Raw genomic sequence first — 17,912 nt, forward strand, 5'->3', positions numbered from 1 at the left:
GGGCAGCCCTAAAGAGAGAAGGCCCAGCTCAAGGTCCAACAAGACTGGGTTGACCCAAACCCAGACCAGCCATCCACCATGCCGGCAGTAGCTTGTGTATCACCGCCCTCAAGACCCGCCACGAACCGATTACGCCACAAGCTAGCCTTACAATGAACCAGCCTTGCCACGAGCCACGCCGTCAAGCTCCGCCACAAGACAGTAATGTCTCAAGCCCCGAACCACTGTTGAAGCAGCGCCCAACCTCGATAACCACAAGCCGCCCCGTCGCCCAAACACCCACGATTCACGCCGCCGCCGGATCATTCCGTCCCTGCACAGAAAACCACCACAGACGCCCATAAAAGCCACCTACACCTACAGTCAAAACCAACCTACCAAACCACAAGCCACAACCATCTTCTCTCCCGAACAAAGCCTAGGGCATTGAAGTACCCATCCGGCAGCCAGCATGAAGACAACGCGGCCGAAGCCAGCGCTATCCATGGCCGCCGCCAGACAGGGAACGATCTGGTGGTGTTTGCGTGCTCTCGTGGCGCTAGGGTTAATCCCTTGTGAATTTTACATAATTATGTTTAAGCATACCTTAGCATTAAATATAAGTTTATTAATAAAAACTAATCTCATAATAATACAACTATAGAATGAAGGAAAAAAAATGATACTAAATCTTCATTATATTAATAAAGATTAATCTCACAATAATATACTAAAAACAATATATTTGAGGTATTTTTTTCTTTCTTTCTTTCTTACAGTGGAATATAAAAAATTATTATAAAACTAATCTTAAAAATCTAAGATTAAGAAAAACGTTGTCGAACTTAATTTATTTTAATTTTCTAAATAGTTAAATAAAATTAATTTTTAATTATTCAAATTAAGATTTTAAAATCATGCTTTATAGTGGGTAGGCACGAGCACGATCCGTTTATTGACCCGGCACGATATGGGCTAAGGCCATGCTCTTGACCGGGCTTAATGTTTAAGTAAATGAGCCAGCACGAGCCCAACACGATAATAAATGGGCTAACCTAAACACGGCACGAAGCACGACTAGGCCCGCTTAAAATAGACCTGGTCAGGCTGGCCTGGCCCGTTTGCCACCTCTAATTCCAGCATATCTTGTCAATTATTCGATTATTTTATGAGTTAATTACATATAAGTGCATCTTTGATTGTTTTTTTAGCCATAAGGCCATCAACTAGTTTTTTCCCTCATAAGGCCACTAAATTAAAAAAGGTGTTATATTTTGGATATTAAAAACCAACATATTTACATAAATACCACTAGAGTACAAAATCAACAATCATTCTCTCTCTCCTCTCCGGCGAACTCCGGCCAACTTCCGGCGGGTCTTCGGCAGACCTCTGGCGACCACAAAAGCTACTGTGGCTAGCAACAAAAGCTACTCTGATGAGATTCCCGGCCACCTCCGGCGAGGTCACAAAAGTTACTATCACTAGCAACAAAAGCTACAGTCACCAGCAACAAAAGCTACTATGGTGAAATTTCCTGCAACCTTTGGCGAGATAACAAAAACTACTATCACCAACAACAAAAGCTACTCCTTATCAAAAAATCTATGCTCCCCAAAACGAAAAAGCTACTATCTCCACCAACAAAAGATGCTGTCACCAATATCAAAAACTACTCTCATCAGCAACAAATGCTACTCTCACCAACACCAGAAAACTACTCTTACCAACACTAAAAACTACTTTCACCAACAACAAAAGTTACTGTCACCAATACCAACGAGCTACTCTCACTAACATTAGAGAGCTACTCTCACTAACATTAGAGAGCTACTAACACAGGTACAGAAAGCTATGATCACTATGATGGAAAACTACTATAATAGTTACAGAGAGCTACTGATTTGGAAAAAAAAAAAATTATTGACTAGCTTGAAAATATACTGATATAGACACATAAAGCTACTATCACGATATTGAAATGCCACTAGGACAATTACACGGAGCTGCTAACTTGAAATAATGAAAATGAAAATAGAAGCTATTGACATCATGTTGAAAAAATACTAACATAGATATAGAAAGATATTATCACTATGTTGAAAAACCGCTATAACAGTTATACAGAGTTACTAACTGCACTGCAACAAATAACATACAAGAAATGGTTCATTATTCATCAATCAAAATATATGACAACACCATCAGAAAACAGAATTCAACCACAAAACCATCCCCCCATCACACAAGAGCAAAACTCTCTCTCTCTCCCCTGCAAAATTCCACAACAGATGAGTTCAAACAAATCCAAGCCCATTTATTCCAATAAATCACAATCAAATCAAACCAAACTAAACAAATTCTAATCATGCCGTCTAATTTTTTTCCGAGAACAAAAATCATTAACAAAACCAAAAAAGTAAATTGGAGGTGTAATTAAGGTCGGTGATGACGAAACAGAGGTGGTGTGGGAAGGGACGTCAACGACACCGCATCAAAGAAGCAAATCGGAGCTCAGATATGCAATCTCATATCCTAATGGATTCAAATCGGAGCTTAGATGCAATCTCAGATCTCGGCGATAGGAACGAGTTCGAAGCCGCCAGAAGAGGTTGGGGTCGCCTTCGAAGGCGGAGACAAAGATTCAACTTACAGGTAGATGAAGCTAAAGTGGTTGCGGTCTGGTGATGAGGAAGACGGTGCTGATGAATCTCAGGTCGTTGAGAGCTCTTTGCGCGCTCAATCTCGTCCTTTGAAGCTTCGTCTTCAGCCTCCTCACCTCGCGTCGAGGGACTATCAAGTTGCCGGAGTTGGACGACACGGCGATGGGTTTGCCGTTTGGATTCGAAGATCTGAGGCCGAACTACTCCAGCTCGTCTCTGTTCGGGCCAGCTCTGGATGAGAAAGGTAATGAAGAACGGAATCGACGACTGAGTTGTCGCATCCGACGGTCCTGTGCTGCCGGAGCCGAATGAGATGGTGAGGAAGGATGCTGCCGGAGCTGAGCAAGATCGTGAGGATGGGTTTTCTCGCCGGGGGGAGAGAGAGAGAGATTTTCGTTTTTGCAATAGATAGAATGAATGGATGCAGTTGGTTTTCTTTTATGAAGGGTAAAATGGTCAGAAAAAATAATTTAAAGATGCAAAAATAATTTTTAAAGATGCAGTTGGTTTTTTACAAGAAAAATTAAGTAGCCTTGTGGCTAATTAAAGTTTCAAAATGACACTTGTGAGTAATTTTCTATTATTTTACTATGACGTGAACAAATTATTAATTTCCATCTCATAATTACACATGCGACAAAAATACACATGCTCCTTCCTTGAACATGTTCTTGTTCATCATTCATCTCCCTAATTCTATCTCTATCTTTCACCATTCTTTTTAATTATTTTCTTTTTGGAACAGATTCATATTCCTTCATCTAAGGTGACCGCGAAAAGCCTATTACATCTACATTAATGTAATCCAGCTTATTCTACAACTAATTTCAAAAATACATTTAATTTGACATAGTCTTTTTGGGGTTTAGGTTAAAAACAAAAAGGAAAAAAGAGAATGCCATCGCAGTGGACCCTCCTTTTCTGGTTCAGGTGCAAGTGCCAAGTGCCAAATTCCAACTCTCTTCTGAGTCTTCTCCATCCAAATTTTTGGTTTTAAATATTTAATTCCAAGAAGATGGAAAAGTAGAGAGGACCAAAATAACTACTACTGAATTCCCCAACTCCAACTCCAACTCCAACTCCAACTCCAACTCCATCACAATTATTAATGTACACATAAGCAGGTTGGCGCTAATCGGTTTGTCCGCAACTTCACATCATCTTGACACGTAACAAATTCTTACTCTCCTTGAAGTCCTGATTTTTCGTTGTATTAAGAATAGTGTTTTTAGACTACTATTATCCTGTTTGGGATTTGCTTTGTTTTTAAAAAAAATTAATTTTTGTTTAAAATTTTAAATTTTATTGTATTTAGTAAATAAATAAAAAGTAGCTTTAATAAAAAATTACATGTCACTAGTAGCAGATTTTATAAGCAACCCAATTTTAGAAATTGTTTTCGATTAAAACACGCTATGAAGTTGTTTTATGTATTGACAACACTTTTACTTTTAAAATTTATTAAACACGAATCTGTTTTAATTAACAGTTGATGATTCTCACAACACAACAGCAACCATTTTTTTTTTTTTTAAGTCACAGCAATCTCAAATTAGCCCTATCATTTGGTGAATATGTTTAATGACTGCGTATTTAAAAGGTTAGTAAAGGCAATACTTATCACTCAACCTTAAGTTTTTTTTATTGAATGATCTATAATTATATAATTTTTTGTTAATTTTTTTAAGATGCTAGATGAAATACTTCAAATAAGTAAAAATAGTAGAAGAAGTTGTACAGATTTAGAAAGTGAAAGAGTTGTTGGGAGTTTATCATTTTCTAAAGAAAAAAATTTATAGATCCGTCACTGCATCCGTGCATGTTTTTCATTTATTCAAACCCACCTTTCTTTTCTTACAATTTTACACGGAATAACCAGTTGACTTTACCCCCATTGTTTTCCCTCTTATTCATTTGTATATATAGCTCCACCCACTTGCCTTGGTTTGAGAATTGGGATCTCTCGAAGAGAAACATTTGCTCTCTGCTCCATAATCAACCCCCCCCCCCCCTCCCCTCCCCCAATAAACCTCTCCTCCTCCTCCTCCTCCTCCTCTCTCATCTCTCTATAACTCTCCCTCTCTGAGACTTTGGGGAATTAAAGACAAAAACCAGAAAATGAGCAACATAAGCATGGTGGAGGCAAAGTTGCCCCCTGGTTTTAGGTTCCATCCCAGAGATGAAGAGCTGGTCTGTGATTATCTGATGAAGAAGGTGACTCACTCCAACTCCACTCTCATGATCGAAGTCGACCTCAACAAGTGTGAGCCTTGGGACATTCCTGGTGAGTTTCTTCATTCTCATAATTCCTCTTCTGGTTCGATTAAAACTCATTTCTTAATTTGATTCATGTCCATTTCGTCTGCATGAAGTAATAATATACTACGGTATAAACCACCATATCATATGTACTGTTATTTTGAGCTCCTTTTTGGTTCGAAATGGTTCTTGCAAACACAAACAAAGCTAGTGATGAAACCTGAAAGCTAGTCTTCTCTTCTGTGGTCATAATTACAGACCATTAGGCTGTTGCAGCTGTCTTGCTCTATTAATTTGGTAATTGACAAAACGAAGAGGTCAGTAAAAACAAAACTGCAGGTTGAAATTTTCATCAATATGATTAGAACTCTATATTTTTAAGGGTGTCCAATCAGGTTGTGAATTTGGGTTTGTCATGGCCTCTACCAATCAAATAGAGTGGACCTGCTATCATGTGACCAATAGGATCAGTGATGCTGATATATTAGCATGTTCACACAATAATTGGGCACAAAGTTGCTCACATTTTATTTCATTGGAGAAAAGGAAAAGAAACAGACAACTTGTTTTTTTTTTTTTGACGAGGAAATAGACAACTTGTTGATCCACTATATATTTGATATATAGGTTTTCATTTCTACAGTAATTAGAATATGCCATTTATTTATGATATAATATATCATTGAAGTTGTTAATTTGACGTATTCTTGGCATTCTTTGTTGCTGATTTTTAAAAGACTTTGGATTATAAACAAAAATAAATTCGGTTTTATAACGTTGCTTTTCACTTTGTAAAATGTGAGCAACTTTGTGTACAATCATCAGATCTTCTTGATTTGTTACATGCATATGTTTATGACTAAAGTATTTTCTACCCCCATACACATGATTTATGTAAAACAAACTCAAATTACTTAAATAAGTTTTGTAGAGCCTACTTCGATGGTACTACGAACTCATCAATAACTCCCTAAATCGATGCGTTTTTGGCTTTGAATTTAAGATTTATTACCTAACTTTAACTGTAGGGAGAGTTAGCCATGTGCATGAGTGTACACGGCTTTGAACTGTACTGAGTTGTGTCTAAAGTCTATGGTCACTCGTTAACATGTGACATCCACCCACGTGCATATGTATGATTTCAATTTCTAGCATTCCATGATAATTTTTTAAATAATATTGTAAACTACTAATATGCAATTAATTAGTTATGGTCGATAGCCTATTCTTGCATACGATAAAACTCATGAGAGAAAATTATCTAGAGCGAGAGGACTTATACTCATCACAAACTGCTTGTAGATGACTTTAATTATATTTTTAGAGCTTTGAAATTAAGGTTCCTTTACCTAATTTTAACTGTACATAGCATGAGCAATCCACCGGCACGGATAAATGACTTTGAACCGTAGTTTGTTTGTACCTGAGTCTACACCTCATTTATTAGGTGTCATCGACGCCCACGTAAATAGAGAAGAATAATGTCAACATAATATGGACTGAAAAGATAATTTCACTAATTTCGAACTCTAGTGGATTTACGAATTGCATATTTAGTCAATTAGTTGAGTTCATATTCTTATATGCAATAGAACTTATTGGAGAGAATTATGGAGGCTTCCCTACCGCCATTTTGATGAGGTTGAGAGCTACATATGATCTTTATTTTGAATTCTCTGGAAGCTAGATAGCTCTCAAAATTCTATGTATAGGGGAAAATTCATTCCCCCATAAATGGCTCTATCTTAGTTTGTCACTATGATACAAAAGATTTCCCGTTCATTACTTTTTGAAGAAATGGACTTTCCCAATTGGTATGCTCCCAACCAAAAGTTGAGATAGTGATTGTGATAACAAAGCAAAACCCTAAAGTCTAGTTCCTACCCCATCGTGACCACACGCGTGTATGATCAGGTTAGAAAGGAATTAAACTTTGTTATCCATCCTCACCCAATCCATTTAGAGGCCGCTTAAGGCTTGTCACCATCATCCTCTAATGATATCGATCTCCTTTGATTTTTCACACATAAATCTTTTCTCAATCATCTCTATTTTATCTCAAAATAGCCAAACAATAGAAAAGGTCTTCCTCCTGACAGGTGTTCACTTATTTAATTATCAACAGATAATGACACAAAAAGCGTATAGAGTAGAATTTACATACATCAACGATTGATAAAACGATCATAAGTCGTATTATTTGTAATCATGTCCCCCTTTAAAGCAAAGAAACTTGTATTGTGAAATACCAAAAGGAAATAGAGACTTTAGTATTGTGACCTTAGCACACTTGACAGTTAATGCAACAATTTAGGTTGAACAGTTTTCTGAAGACTTGGACATTGACCTCTCAACTGCATAAACATAATAGTTTGGATATAGTTCAGCTGTTTTAGCCAAACATGGATGATGATGAGTCACCACCGATGCTTTTTTGTCGCCATGTGTTGGCTATCTATGCAAAGAAGTCTTCGCTTGACATCACTGCATATTAAACAGTTGATTAATACTGGCACTATCAGATTCGATCTGAAAATTTTACCAAAAGTATAAGATATCGAATATATTAGTACAGTGGATTAATACTACATATGTTATAAATAGTATTAGTAAATTCCGTAGTGCATGGCAAGGAATAAGTCAGAGCATTGTCTAGGGTTCTTCCTAGCTGGTGTAGCCGTTAATTATATCAGAAGGTGTTCACCTAATGTAAAACCCTGGAATTTCATTGAAACTTGAAAGCGCTTCTCATTCTATATAACATTATTTCATACATACTAACACTACCATTGTTTATTATCAAAATTTGTGATTAATTAGTGTTCACGATACATGTTTGACATGGCAGAAAGTGCATGTGTCGGAGGAAAGGAATGGTATTTCTACAGTCAGCGTGATCGGAAATATGCGACGGGGCTTCGAACAAACCGAGCAACTGCAACTGGGTATTGGAAGGCCACCGGAAAAGACAGGCCAATCTTTCGCAAAGAAACAACCCTAGTGGGTATGAGGAAAACCTTGGTGTTCTACCAGGGTAGGGCTCCCAAAGGCAGAAAATCCGACTGGGTGATGCATGAGTTCCGGCTTGAAGATCCCTTTGGTTCTCCCGAAATATCTTCACTCAAGGTACTTGCTGATATTGTGTTCATAGTTTTTGCATATCAAATCCTAAACACTAAATTGTAGAGTCAAAATAACCCTAATTAACCCTAAAATGAGGTCGTAATATCAACACCATTAAAAGATTATCAACGATTCCTATTTTCCTACTTCAATTAGTGGAGCAAGTGATATATTTGCAAATTAACAGCTGCCCATAATAGTTATTCTGACAAAGCACACAATAGTGTAGTTTCAATTATGCTAATTATATCATGAGAAACTTTAGGCTATTGGCGTTTTTCAACTTTAATTAGCTACCTGCTGCTAAACATCCAAATCCTCTTTGTTCTTGTTAATTAATTTCAATTGGTAATCTACTGAGAATTTTGAAGGAGTATGGGGTGGCAACTGGCAAGTGGCAACTTACAAAAGAATTTCTATTATTTATGATATTTGACTTCTTATGAAAATATTTCATCTCCATGTATATAGAGCCAAACGCATATTTGTCTACATTTGTCATGACAAATTTGCCAATTTTATCGTATCATATAAATTGTGGTAGCTGACCTAAGCACATTCTAGCCGTTTATTAAATACTAAGTCTATCTATAGTTAATTCTTGTCAGCTGTAATGCATTTTAAATGAAATAAAGGTCAGCAAAAACCCTAGTATTAACTAGTGGCTGCTAGTTAATTCTTAATTAATCTCATGTGTCATATATTTCCATTCTAAGTGTTTGTTTATTAAATTGTTGTTTATTTATGTATGTGCAGGAAGATTGGGTTCTATGCAGGGTGTTTTACAAAAACAGAGAACTGATTGCTGCCAAACCCAGCATGGGATCGTCGATTAGCTGCTATGACGATGATACAGGCTCTTCGTCTCATCAGCTTCCAGCTCTGATGGACTCTTACATCAGCTTCGATGGACAAACTCATCAACAGCAACAGCAACATCACCATGATTATGAGTATCAACATCATCAGCAAGTGCCCTGCTTCTCCATTGACACACTTTTCTCTCAAAACCAAGTGACTATCAACCCAATTTTCACCACTCAAAACAGCAACATTATGGAACAGAACGTACCCTCCACCGGCTGTGGCCAGTCGTCGAATGCGGCGACAACTACATTCCTTGACACTGCTAATTTTTCATGTGACAATAGGAAGGTACTGAAGGCTGTTTTGAGTCAGCTTACCAAGATGGAAAGCAGCTGCTACCCTAGCACACCGTCGTCGGTCTTGAAAGGCTCATCACCACAAAGCTTCGGAGGAGAAGCTGCTGGAAGTAGTTCGGATAACTACCTGTCTGATCATCAAGTTGGTATGCCCAACGTTTGGAGTCACTATTGATTGATATTTGCTCCATTTATGTACGTAGATTCAAACAAATATTCAACGAATTATATTGTAAAGTCAAGTTTAGAAGTATGCATATGCATGGAATTAGCAATTAGTTTGCATGTGGTGGTTTAACTTGTCTTGGCTTGCGTTTCGATGCAAGTCCTTGGGTGTATTATAAATATAAGGGTTTGTCTTGCTTCATAATTCATAAAAGAAAACCCTTAAATTTATAATATACGGATCGAGCTAGTAAAGAAAAAAAGAGACAATTAGAGAAATTAATTTATTTGGTAAGTATTGCATTTGAATTTCAATTGTAGTTTTAATTAATATTGCATTCCTCCATTAATTGTGTAATAACAATTTGAAAGGGAGCGGATAAGCAAATTGTTTTTTCTTCTAGGATTTTTCCTATAATGATGGAGTGCGTAGTATAGGGTACAGATTTGCTCACCTAAGGGACAGTTTTTAAGGGACTGTGAGGGACAAATGCATCTCAACCACATGTATTAATTATAAAAGTAGAAATTATTACAACTTAAAACTGTGCATTTATTTTCAGCCGTCAGATTCACTTGTCCCTCACAGTCCCTTAAAAACTGTCCCTTAGGTGAGCAGGCCTAGTATAGGGTAATAGGATATCGTATGCAGTTTGGAACAACAACAACAAAATCATTAATTATATATGTGAAGGTATACGTCTTCCTAGTTTGATCAATAACCTGTCTTCCTAGTTTCTTCAGAGCTCAGATGCATGGATGCTTGGCATTAGTAGGTAATGATCAGTGATGGCACCTAGTCTTTTTTAATTAGGCAGGCACGTACGTAGCAGTTTGCAGATCCCATCTTACTCCATGAAAACTGGCTATTTTTTTTTTTTTAGTAAAGGTCCATTGCATTAGATGATCAGCCAAAAAGTTAAAACTTACAGACACTTAAAGACAGAGGTCTAAGTACTGCAAACTCATTACAACTTTACAAGTCAAGTTGAACCCGCTATTAAAGTGAACTCATAAACAAAGAACGACTCTGTGTCTTCTGAGGAAAAATCATCTTCTAATCCTCCATCAGCCAGACACGCAATTGTGGTACGAAAAGAAGCGACTTCCCAGCAAATAAAGAGGAGCCAATTCCTCATCTATGAGCAGCTTCCGCCAGTCCAACTCAAGATAATTACCAATTCCATAGAACCATGATCTGAATTACGATTGACACTTTAAAGACCTTTAAAAAGCCCAAATAACCCAAGTAGGTCAAATTCTCAGGGCAGACCCGCCCGACACACTAAATAATGGATGAGGGTGGCAAGATACCCTCCTTGGCAGCCCACAATTTAGGCCTAGGTATAGAACCCAACAACCCAAGTTTGAGCCTAGGCCCAAACTCGAGCAAGCAAGACAGCAGCCTTAGCTCCCAGTAGCCAAGCCGCAGTCCATCCCTTCGACTGCCAACCGCGACCGAGCTTGACCATGGTGAACTCAAGCCACAAACCCAAATTAAAAACGTCTCCAAGCACCTACACAAAAACATTAACCAAGAATCGATCACCTTTGTTGAACAGCCCTGCACCGACAATCGAGATTGAAGGCGATCAAAACTGGTCCCCCATCCAGACCCCAGTCACGTTGGTATCAGCCCGACACACAAAGCCACAAACTAGTCGCACGTAGTTCGGTAGTTGTTCTGGCTCTCAGGAACCGCCACCAATCTTCCTTAATTTGACAGCACAAAGCCACAAACTGGTCGCCAAGATCCTAGCTAGAAACAAGCGGGATCTTTCCAACCCTCTGTCACCTCCAAACAGACATGAGATCTGCAACTTGAAACCTACGACAAGGGTTCGCCGGTGAAGATTATCGTGCCACCGCTACGGTCTGCTAAGAAACCCTAGAGGCTTTGCTTGATAATTAATAGAAAAACTCTACGCAAAAAGTTAACCCATTCACTATAACCTTCTTTTTTTCTTCTTTTCTTTCCTAAATAATGATTAATATAATAGAAAATTACAATATAACCTCTCCCAATTGAAAACTGGCTAGTTATCAAAACATAGTCTTGGTATTTATTATTTGGAACATCTTCTGATCCTCATCTTTCGCAGGTTTTTTTCATTTTTTGTTTTTTAAAGATAGTTTTGAATTAATGCCCCCATTTGGTCAGTGTGATGCCAAAAATAACCCAACAACCAAAGGATTTATACAGATTTTGTGACTGTCTCTTTCCTCTATAAAACTAATAATATATATAGGAAAAGACAATCCGGGGGATCGAGGAGAGAAAATAAAATCCTACTGACCTCAGCACACGGATTTGCTGACAAGTTTTCCAACAGTAACCAACTAGATTTAGATGTATTATTGTCCTAGAGCGCATAGAATACTTTTCCATGCTTGATATAAACAATGTTTGAAGAATCATCATTGTATTGATCTTTGAAATGTAATACAAGAAGTGATTATGGCAGGGAAGGCATAGAAAGCTCTCAATCTCTCTGTGATTCTGCTAAGAGCAAGAAAAGATTATAATTCACAGTTCATGAGAAAATGAAACTAATGGTGTCCTTGTTTATTGTAATTAATGATTAAAGTACCACTCTAATACAAAATATATTCTAACTTTGTTACACCAGTATTGCTCTTGAAATTTAGACTGTATGGAACCTTAGGGTTACAACCTCACAGACTTCATAGGTAGCTGTTGGATCATAATTCATATATATATATATATATATATATATATATATTTGTGCTGTAAAACATGAAAATTACTTGTTCTAAAAGTCCAATTTAGTGTTGACTAATCTAATTCCATGTTTTGTAGAAAATCTTGACAAGAGGAGAAAAAAGTGAAATTCCAGCAATTTTTACATGCACCACCACTTTTGGTGGCATAAGTACTTCATGAAGCAATCCTAGAAAAATAGGAGTTTAAATGGAGCAATGAAGCCATAGACCATAAAGTACTGATGCAAAGGACTAAGTTTGATCACTCTTTTGGCCGGAAATTACAAGGGAAGTCCACATAAATAATTATGCAAAACAATTGCTACAAAGCAGGAAACTTCAGTTTTAGAATCAGCTTTTCGGAAACAGTTTTGGAGAGCGTTTCTTGCATTCTTCCAAACTGCACCTTTACATAAAACATTCTTTAAATATATGATGTTGTACTTCAATATGAGCTAAAAACCTGGTCAGAATCATCAACGAGGCAGTAGGAAATCAAGTGCAAAATAGGCTTACCGATAAGGCAGTAACTGTTAGCTTTTCACGAAGCTTTTTGGGAGATCTTTTCTGGATACTTACTTGGAGTTTTTCTAGAAGATTATTGATCATTCTTAAAGATATATATATATATATATATATATATGTATATATATATATATATATATATGATGTTATAGATCATGGATAAGTCAAGAACCATCAAGAAACATGGCAATAGCAAGTCAAACCTAGTCCAAGAAGAAAGCTTCGGAAGCAGAAAACGAATCCTAGTCAAATAAGGGTATCTTGGCCGAGAATTCTTTTTGGATGATTTTTCTATGCATTTTTGGAAGGTTTATGATGCTGAGATTATCTAAGAAAATCCTAGAATAATCATACAAGATTATGGCAAGATTAATCTATCATATTATCTTTTAGAAAATAGGCATCTCTTGCACACTTTCTCTCTCATGCTTGTCACCTTGATTTTGGTGACCTAAAACCACTCCAACACTCTGGGAATCGAAGCACATCAGTCCCACATCGGAAACAAGAAGAAGATCAACCTCTTCCTCAACTATAAAAGGTTCTCTCCTCTCTCCTCATTAATTACGCAATTACTACTCATTTATTGTTATGCTGCACATATACAGTGACTGACTTAGGCATCGGAAAAGTGAAGACCGCCCAACGCGGTCTCCCTCTGACGCCCTGTCTCTCGTGTTGCAGTAAACGGAGATCATCTAATCCTCGGAGTAACGGTCCGCTCACCGGACCCGCGTTAAACAAGGATTCGGCTACCGCCGGACTTGAGCATTAACATTGGCGCCGTCTGTGGAAATCCTTGAACAAAAGGTCATCCCGCCACAATCACCATGACTAACGACAGCGGGGGGAACACTGAAGAGCAGGCAGATCAATCCGCCATTCCCCAACCCACCAACCCAGCGGTAGGCATCAACCGTGCGTTATTCACCACCCCGGTCAACCCCGGCGGTGAGACAAACCCAAGTAGCAGCCGCCCGCCAGGCCAAGACCTCGCCTCTCTATATGAGCTGGCACTAGCGGATCTTCACAAAGCGAACAGAGAGCGTGAACAAGAGCGCAAGGAAAAGGCCGAGGCCCAAAGGCAAGTGGCCACGCTTGTGTCCCGCTTTGATGAGCTAAAGAAAACGATGGAAGCAACCGCCAACCCGGCGTGAAGCAAGCAGTCACGAAGCACCAGGCACAGCCGACCTGGTACCGGAGCATTAGTACCAGCACCAGTCGTGCATCTGCAGGTCCCGCTGCACCCACCAGAGCTAGCGGGAATGGGACCACCCCCTGTACCCCAGCTAATGCTGGAACAGGAGGCAGAGTCATCACTGCACACCCACCGCTCGAGACCTCGGGCAAGAACAGAGGGAAACCCACCCGCTCCCAGGCGAGGATCAGTTCAGCGGAGTACCCGGCTAGACCCTGCCGGCGATGCAACCGCTCAAATACTGGAAAGGATGCAGCAGTTGGAACAAAGGTTAATTCGGGCGGAATCAGGCACCCCAGCACCAACTTCAAATCCACTTTTCGCGTCCAGGCCAGGACCATTTACTGCTGCAATTTTGCTGGCCGTCAGGCCGGCGTATGCAAAGACCCCGAAAATGTCACATTACAGGGTAAGACTGATCCCTTCGTCCATATGGACACCTTCAAGAAAGTCACCAACAACAAGGGATTCGATGACGCCACCCTGTGCCACTTGTTCAGCGAAACGCTGGACAATGAGGCAATGAATTGGTTCTTCGAATGCCGGCCGGGATCCATTGACTCATTCCAGGCATTATCGCACGCTTTCCTTTCCCGGTTCATCCTACTGTCCGCCGAGCACCACAACACAAGCCAATTGTTCAACGTCAAGCAGGGCACGGAGGAAACACTGAAGGTGTTCGTCACAAGGTGGCGAGCGGCGACATCCCAATGCCGTGATCTTGATAAAACAATGGCTTCGGCGACTTTTAAGCAGGGACTCCTCAAAGGGCCATTTCTCTATCACCTCAACTACAATCATCCAAATGTCGTATACGACCACCTCATGAGTGAGGCAGTCATTCATGCCCAAGCAGAATTCATTACATATGGAGAGACCCCACCGCCACCAGCAGCATTAGCAAAGTCGATACAACCCTCCTCCAGTCAGCAGGGGACCGCCAACAAAACCTCCACACCGCCAACTGGCAAAAAGAGAGAGTGGCAGCAGGGCCAGTACCAAAACAAGCGACAGAAGGACCAACACTACAAGGGGAACCGCCCATCCCATGGGGACTACCGCAACAAACATACAGAGTCTTCTCAGCGGTACGCAGTGTTTACAGTCCTCACAGCCTCGTATGAAGAAATATACAATCAGTGTAAGGATCAGATCCCACCGCCGCCCCAGGGAAAATACCCAAAAAGGGGAAAGCCAAGAAACACCGGCAGGTGGTGCAAATACCACGAGGACAGCGGTCATAATACCAACAGCTACAACGCCCTCAAAACAGCCATTGAGACCTTGTACCGTGATGGCAAGCTGGAGCAATTCAAGGTGCGCCAACCGCCACCTGTGATCGCCGACATTGAGCCCATGGGCCGCATCAACACAATCGACGGAGGTGCTCCAATCACCAACATGTCTCACAGAGCTAGAAAGCGTTATGCGCGAGCTAATCACCCAAAGGAAGTCTGCAACATCCGCTACGAAAGATCCACCAAACTCCCAAGGTCTGGTTGGGAACCTATTACCTTCTCAGATGAGGAGGAACGCGGAGTACATCTGCCCCATGACGATCCCTTCTTGATCGACACTATTCTGGGCAAAATGTCAGTAGGAAGAATCCTGGTTGATAGCGGGTCCGCTGTCAACGTTATATTCAGTGGTTGTTACAACGACCTTAAGCGGAACAGAAAATTGCTCCAAGATCATGAACCACTGCTCAGCTTCTCTGGTGACGTTGCGCAACCGCTGGGCTCTGACTATATGCGGCTAGTTATCGGTACTAGTCCATGTATGGCTGAAGTACCTACGGAGTTCATAGTTGTCGATTGTTTCAGCTCATACAACGCCATCATTGGTCGGCCAACGCTCAACAAACTCAAGTGCATTATCGCCGGGTACATGCTGCTCATGAAGTTCCCCACACCCAACGGCACAGGCTGTGTCAGGGGAAGTCAACAGTTGGCACGCGAGTGTTATTCTACTACTATAGCACAATCAACCCGCCACCATGAGATCCTAGCGGTAGGCAGTCAGGCACCGCCACCAAACATTTTTGAGGACCCCAGGGAGGACGAAAAGAAGTACGTAAGTAAGGAGCCGGTCAACCCAGAAACATCACTGAGGGTTTTCAGCATCTCGGACGAGCACCCTGAGCGGACAGTCCGCATAGGCGCTCAATTAGACCCAGAGCTGGCGGCGGAGCTCACTCAGTTCCTACGTGACAACGCTACGGTCTTCGCCTGGTCATATGCAGACATGCCAGGTATCTCCCCTGAAATCATCTCACACAAGTTGAGCATCAAACCATCCTTCTACCCTATCAAACAGAAACGCAGAGCCTTCTACGAAGAGAAGTACCGTGCTATAAGAGAGGAGGTTGCCAAGCTCCAGGGCATTGGGTTCATCCGCCAAGTCATCTATCCCCAGTGGATTTCCAACCTGGTTATGGTCAAAAAGGCTAGCGGCAGGTGGAGGATGTGCGTCGACTTCAAAAACCTTAACAAATCATGCCCGAAAGACAGCTTCCCCCTACCCCGCATCGATCAACTCGTCGATGCAACCGCTGGACACGAACTCCTCAGCATGATGGATGCGTTCTCCGGCTATAACCAGATCAGGATGCATCCCGACGACCAGGAGTGCACCACCTTCACTACCGACAAAGGCTTGTACTATTACAATGTAATGCCTTTCAGTTTGAAGAACGCAGGGGCAACCTATCAGCGATTGATGAACACCATGTTCGCGGAACATCTGGGCAAGATAATCGAGGTCTACGTAGACGACATGTTGGTCAAAAGTATAAAAGCCAGCGGACATGTGGCAAACCTAAAAATCATAGTAGCCATCCTGCTGACCTATGGTATGCGCCTCAACCCAGAAAAATGTTTCTTTGGCGTCACCGCCAGCAAGTTTCTGGGGTATATTGTCAGTGAGCGAGGCATCGAGGCCAACCCTGACAAGGTGCAGGCCATCCTCAACTTGAAGGACCCGGAATGGAAGGTGCACGTCCAATGCCTCCAGGGCAAGCTAACCGCCTTATCTCGATTCATCTCCATACTGACCAACAGGTGTGCCCCATTTTTCAAAGTCCTTAAAACAACCCACAAGAAGGTCATTGATTGGAACCCAGAGTGCCGGGCGGCGTTCCAAGGCTTGAAGGAATACCTGGCGGCAGTTCCACTCCTCTCCATTCCTGTCCAAGGAGAAACATTGTACAATTATCTAGCGGTATCTCAGTCAGCGGTGAGCTGCGCCATCGTCCGGCGGGAAGGCCAGGACGAGCTCCTGGTTTTCTATGCCGGTAGGGGCATGAATGGAGTAGAAACACGGTATCCTCCATTGGAGCAGCTTGCCCTCGCACTCATCGTTGCCGCCAGACGCCTCTGCCAGTACTTCCAAGCCCATACAATCCATGTGTTAACCAATCAACCGCTGAGACAAGTAATGAAGAACCCTGAACATTCGGGGCGCCTCAGCAAGTGGGCCATTGAGCTCAGCGAATTTGACATAGATTACAAACCACGAACCGCCATGAAGGGCCAGGCGGTGGCAGACTTCATTGCTGAGCTCACCGAGCGTTAGCCCGAAACCAAGATCGATGTACCGCCCGGAACGGAAATAGTTACGGCCGTGGAGCCGGCTCCCGAACAATCAAACTGGAACCTACACGTGGACGGTTCCGCTTCCGCCAAGGCCAGAGGCGCCGGAATCATCTTAACAGGACCAGGGGGGCTTAGCGTCGAATACGCGTTGAAATTCAACTTCAAGGCTTCTAACAACATGGCGGAATATGAGGCACTCATTGCCGGCCTACTCCTCGCCATTGATTCAGGGGCCGACAGTGTCAACATCTTCAGCGACTCTCAGTTGGTCGTTAACCAGGTCAACGACAGCTTTCAGGCCAAGGACCAGCAGTTAGCGGCATACTTAGGGTACGCCAAGACGCTGCTAAAAAAATTCAAGTTCCACACCATCACACAAATCCCCAGGGAAAAGAACGCCAAGGCTGATTCACTGGCAAGACTGGCAACCGCCCAGCCACACCAGAGCCCAGCGGACACAAGGGTAGAGTCTCTGGACAGGCCAAGTATCACAAAAACCCTGGCGGAGATCTTTAACATT

The 17,912-nt window shown here is 41.4% G+C and overlaps 1 protein-coding gene across 1 annotated transcript; it reads left to right on the top strand.

Annotated features, from left to right (window-relative positions):
- The first annotated feature begins 4,636 nt into the window (after positions 1-4,636).
- Positions 4,637-9,472, top strand: LOC112165510 (NAC domain-containing protein 21/22). The gene is made up of 3 exons (XM_024302056.2): positions 4,637-4,926; positions 7,750-8,027; positions 8,781-9,472. The coding sequence occupies exons 1-3, from the start codon at positions 4,761-4,763 to the stop codon at positions 9,360-9,362; spliced, it is 1,026 nt and encodes a 341-aa protein (XP_024157824.1). The 5' UTR covers positions 4,637-4,760; the 3' UTR covers positions 9,363-9,472.
- The last annotated feature ends 8,440 nt before the right edge of the window (positions 9,473-17,912 follow it).

This window comes from Rosa chinensis, chromosome 5 (genome assembly GCF_002994745.2).
Source record: "Rosa chinensis cultivar Old Blush chromosome 5, RchiOBHm-V2, whole genome shotgun sequence".
Taxonomy (NCBI): Eukaryota; Viridiplantae; Streptophyta; class Magnoliopsida; order Rosales; family Rosaceae; genus Rosa; species Rosa chinensis.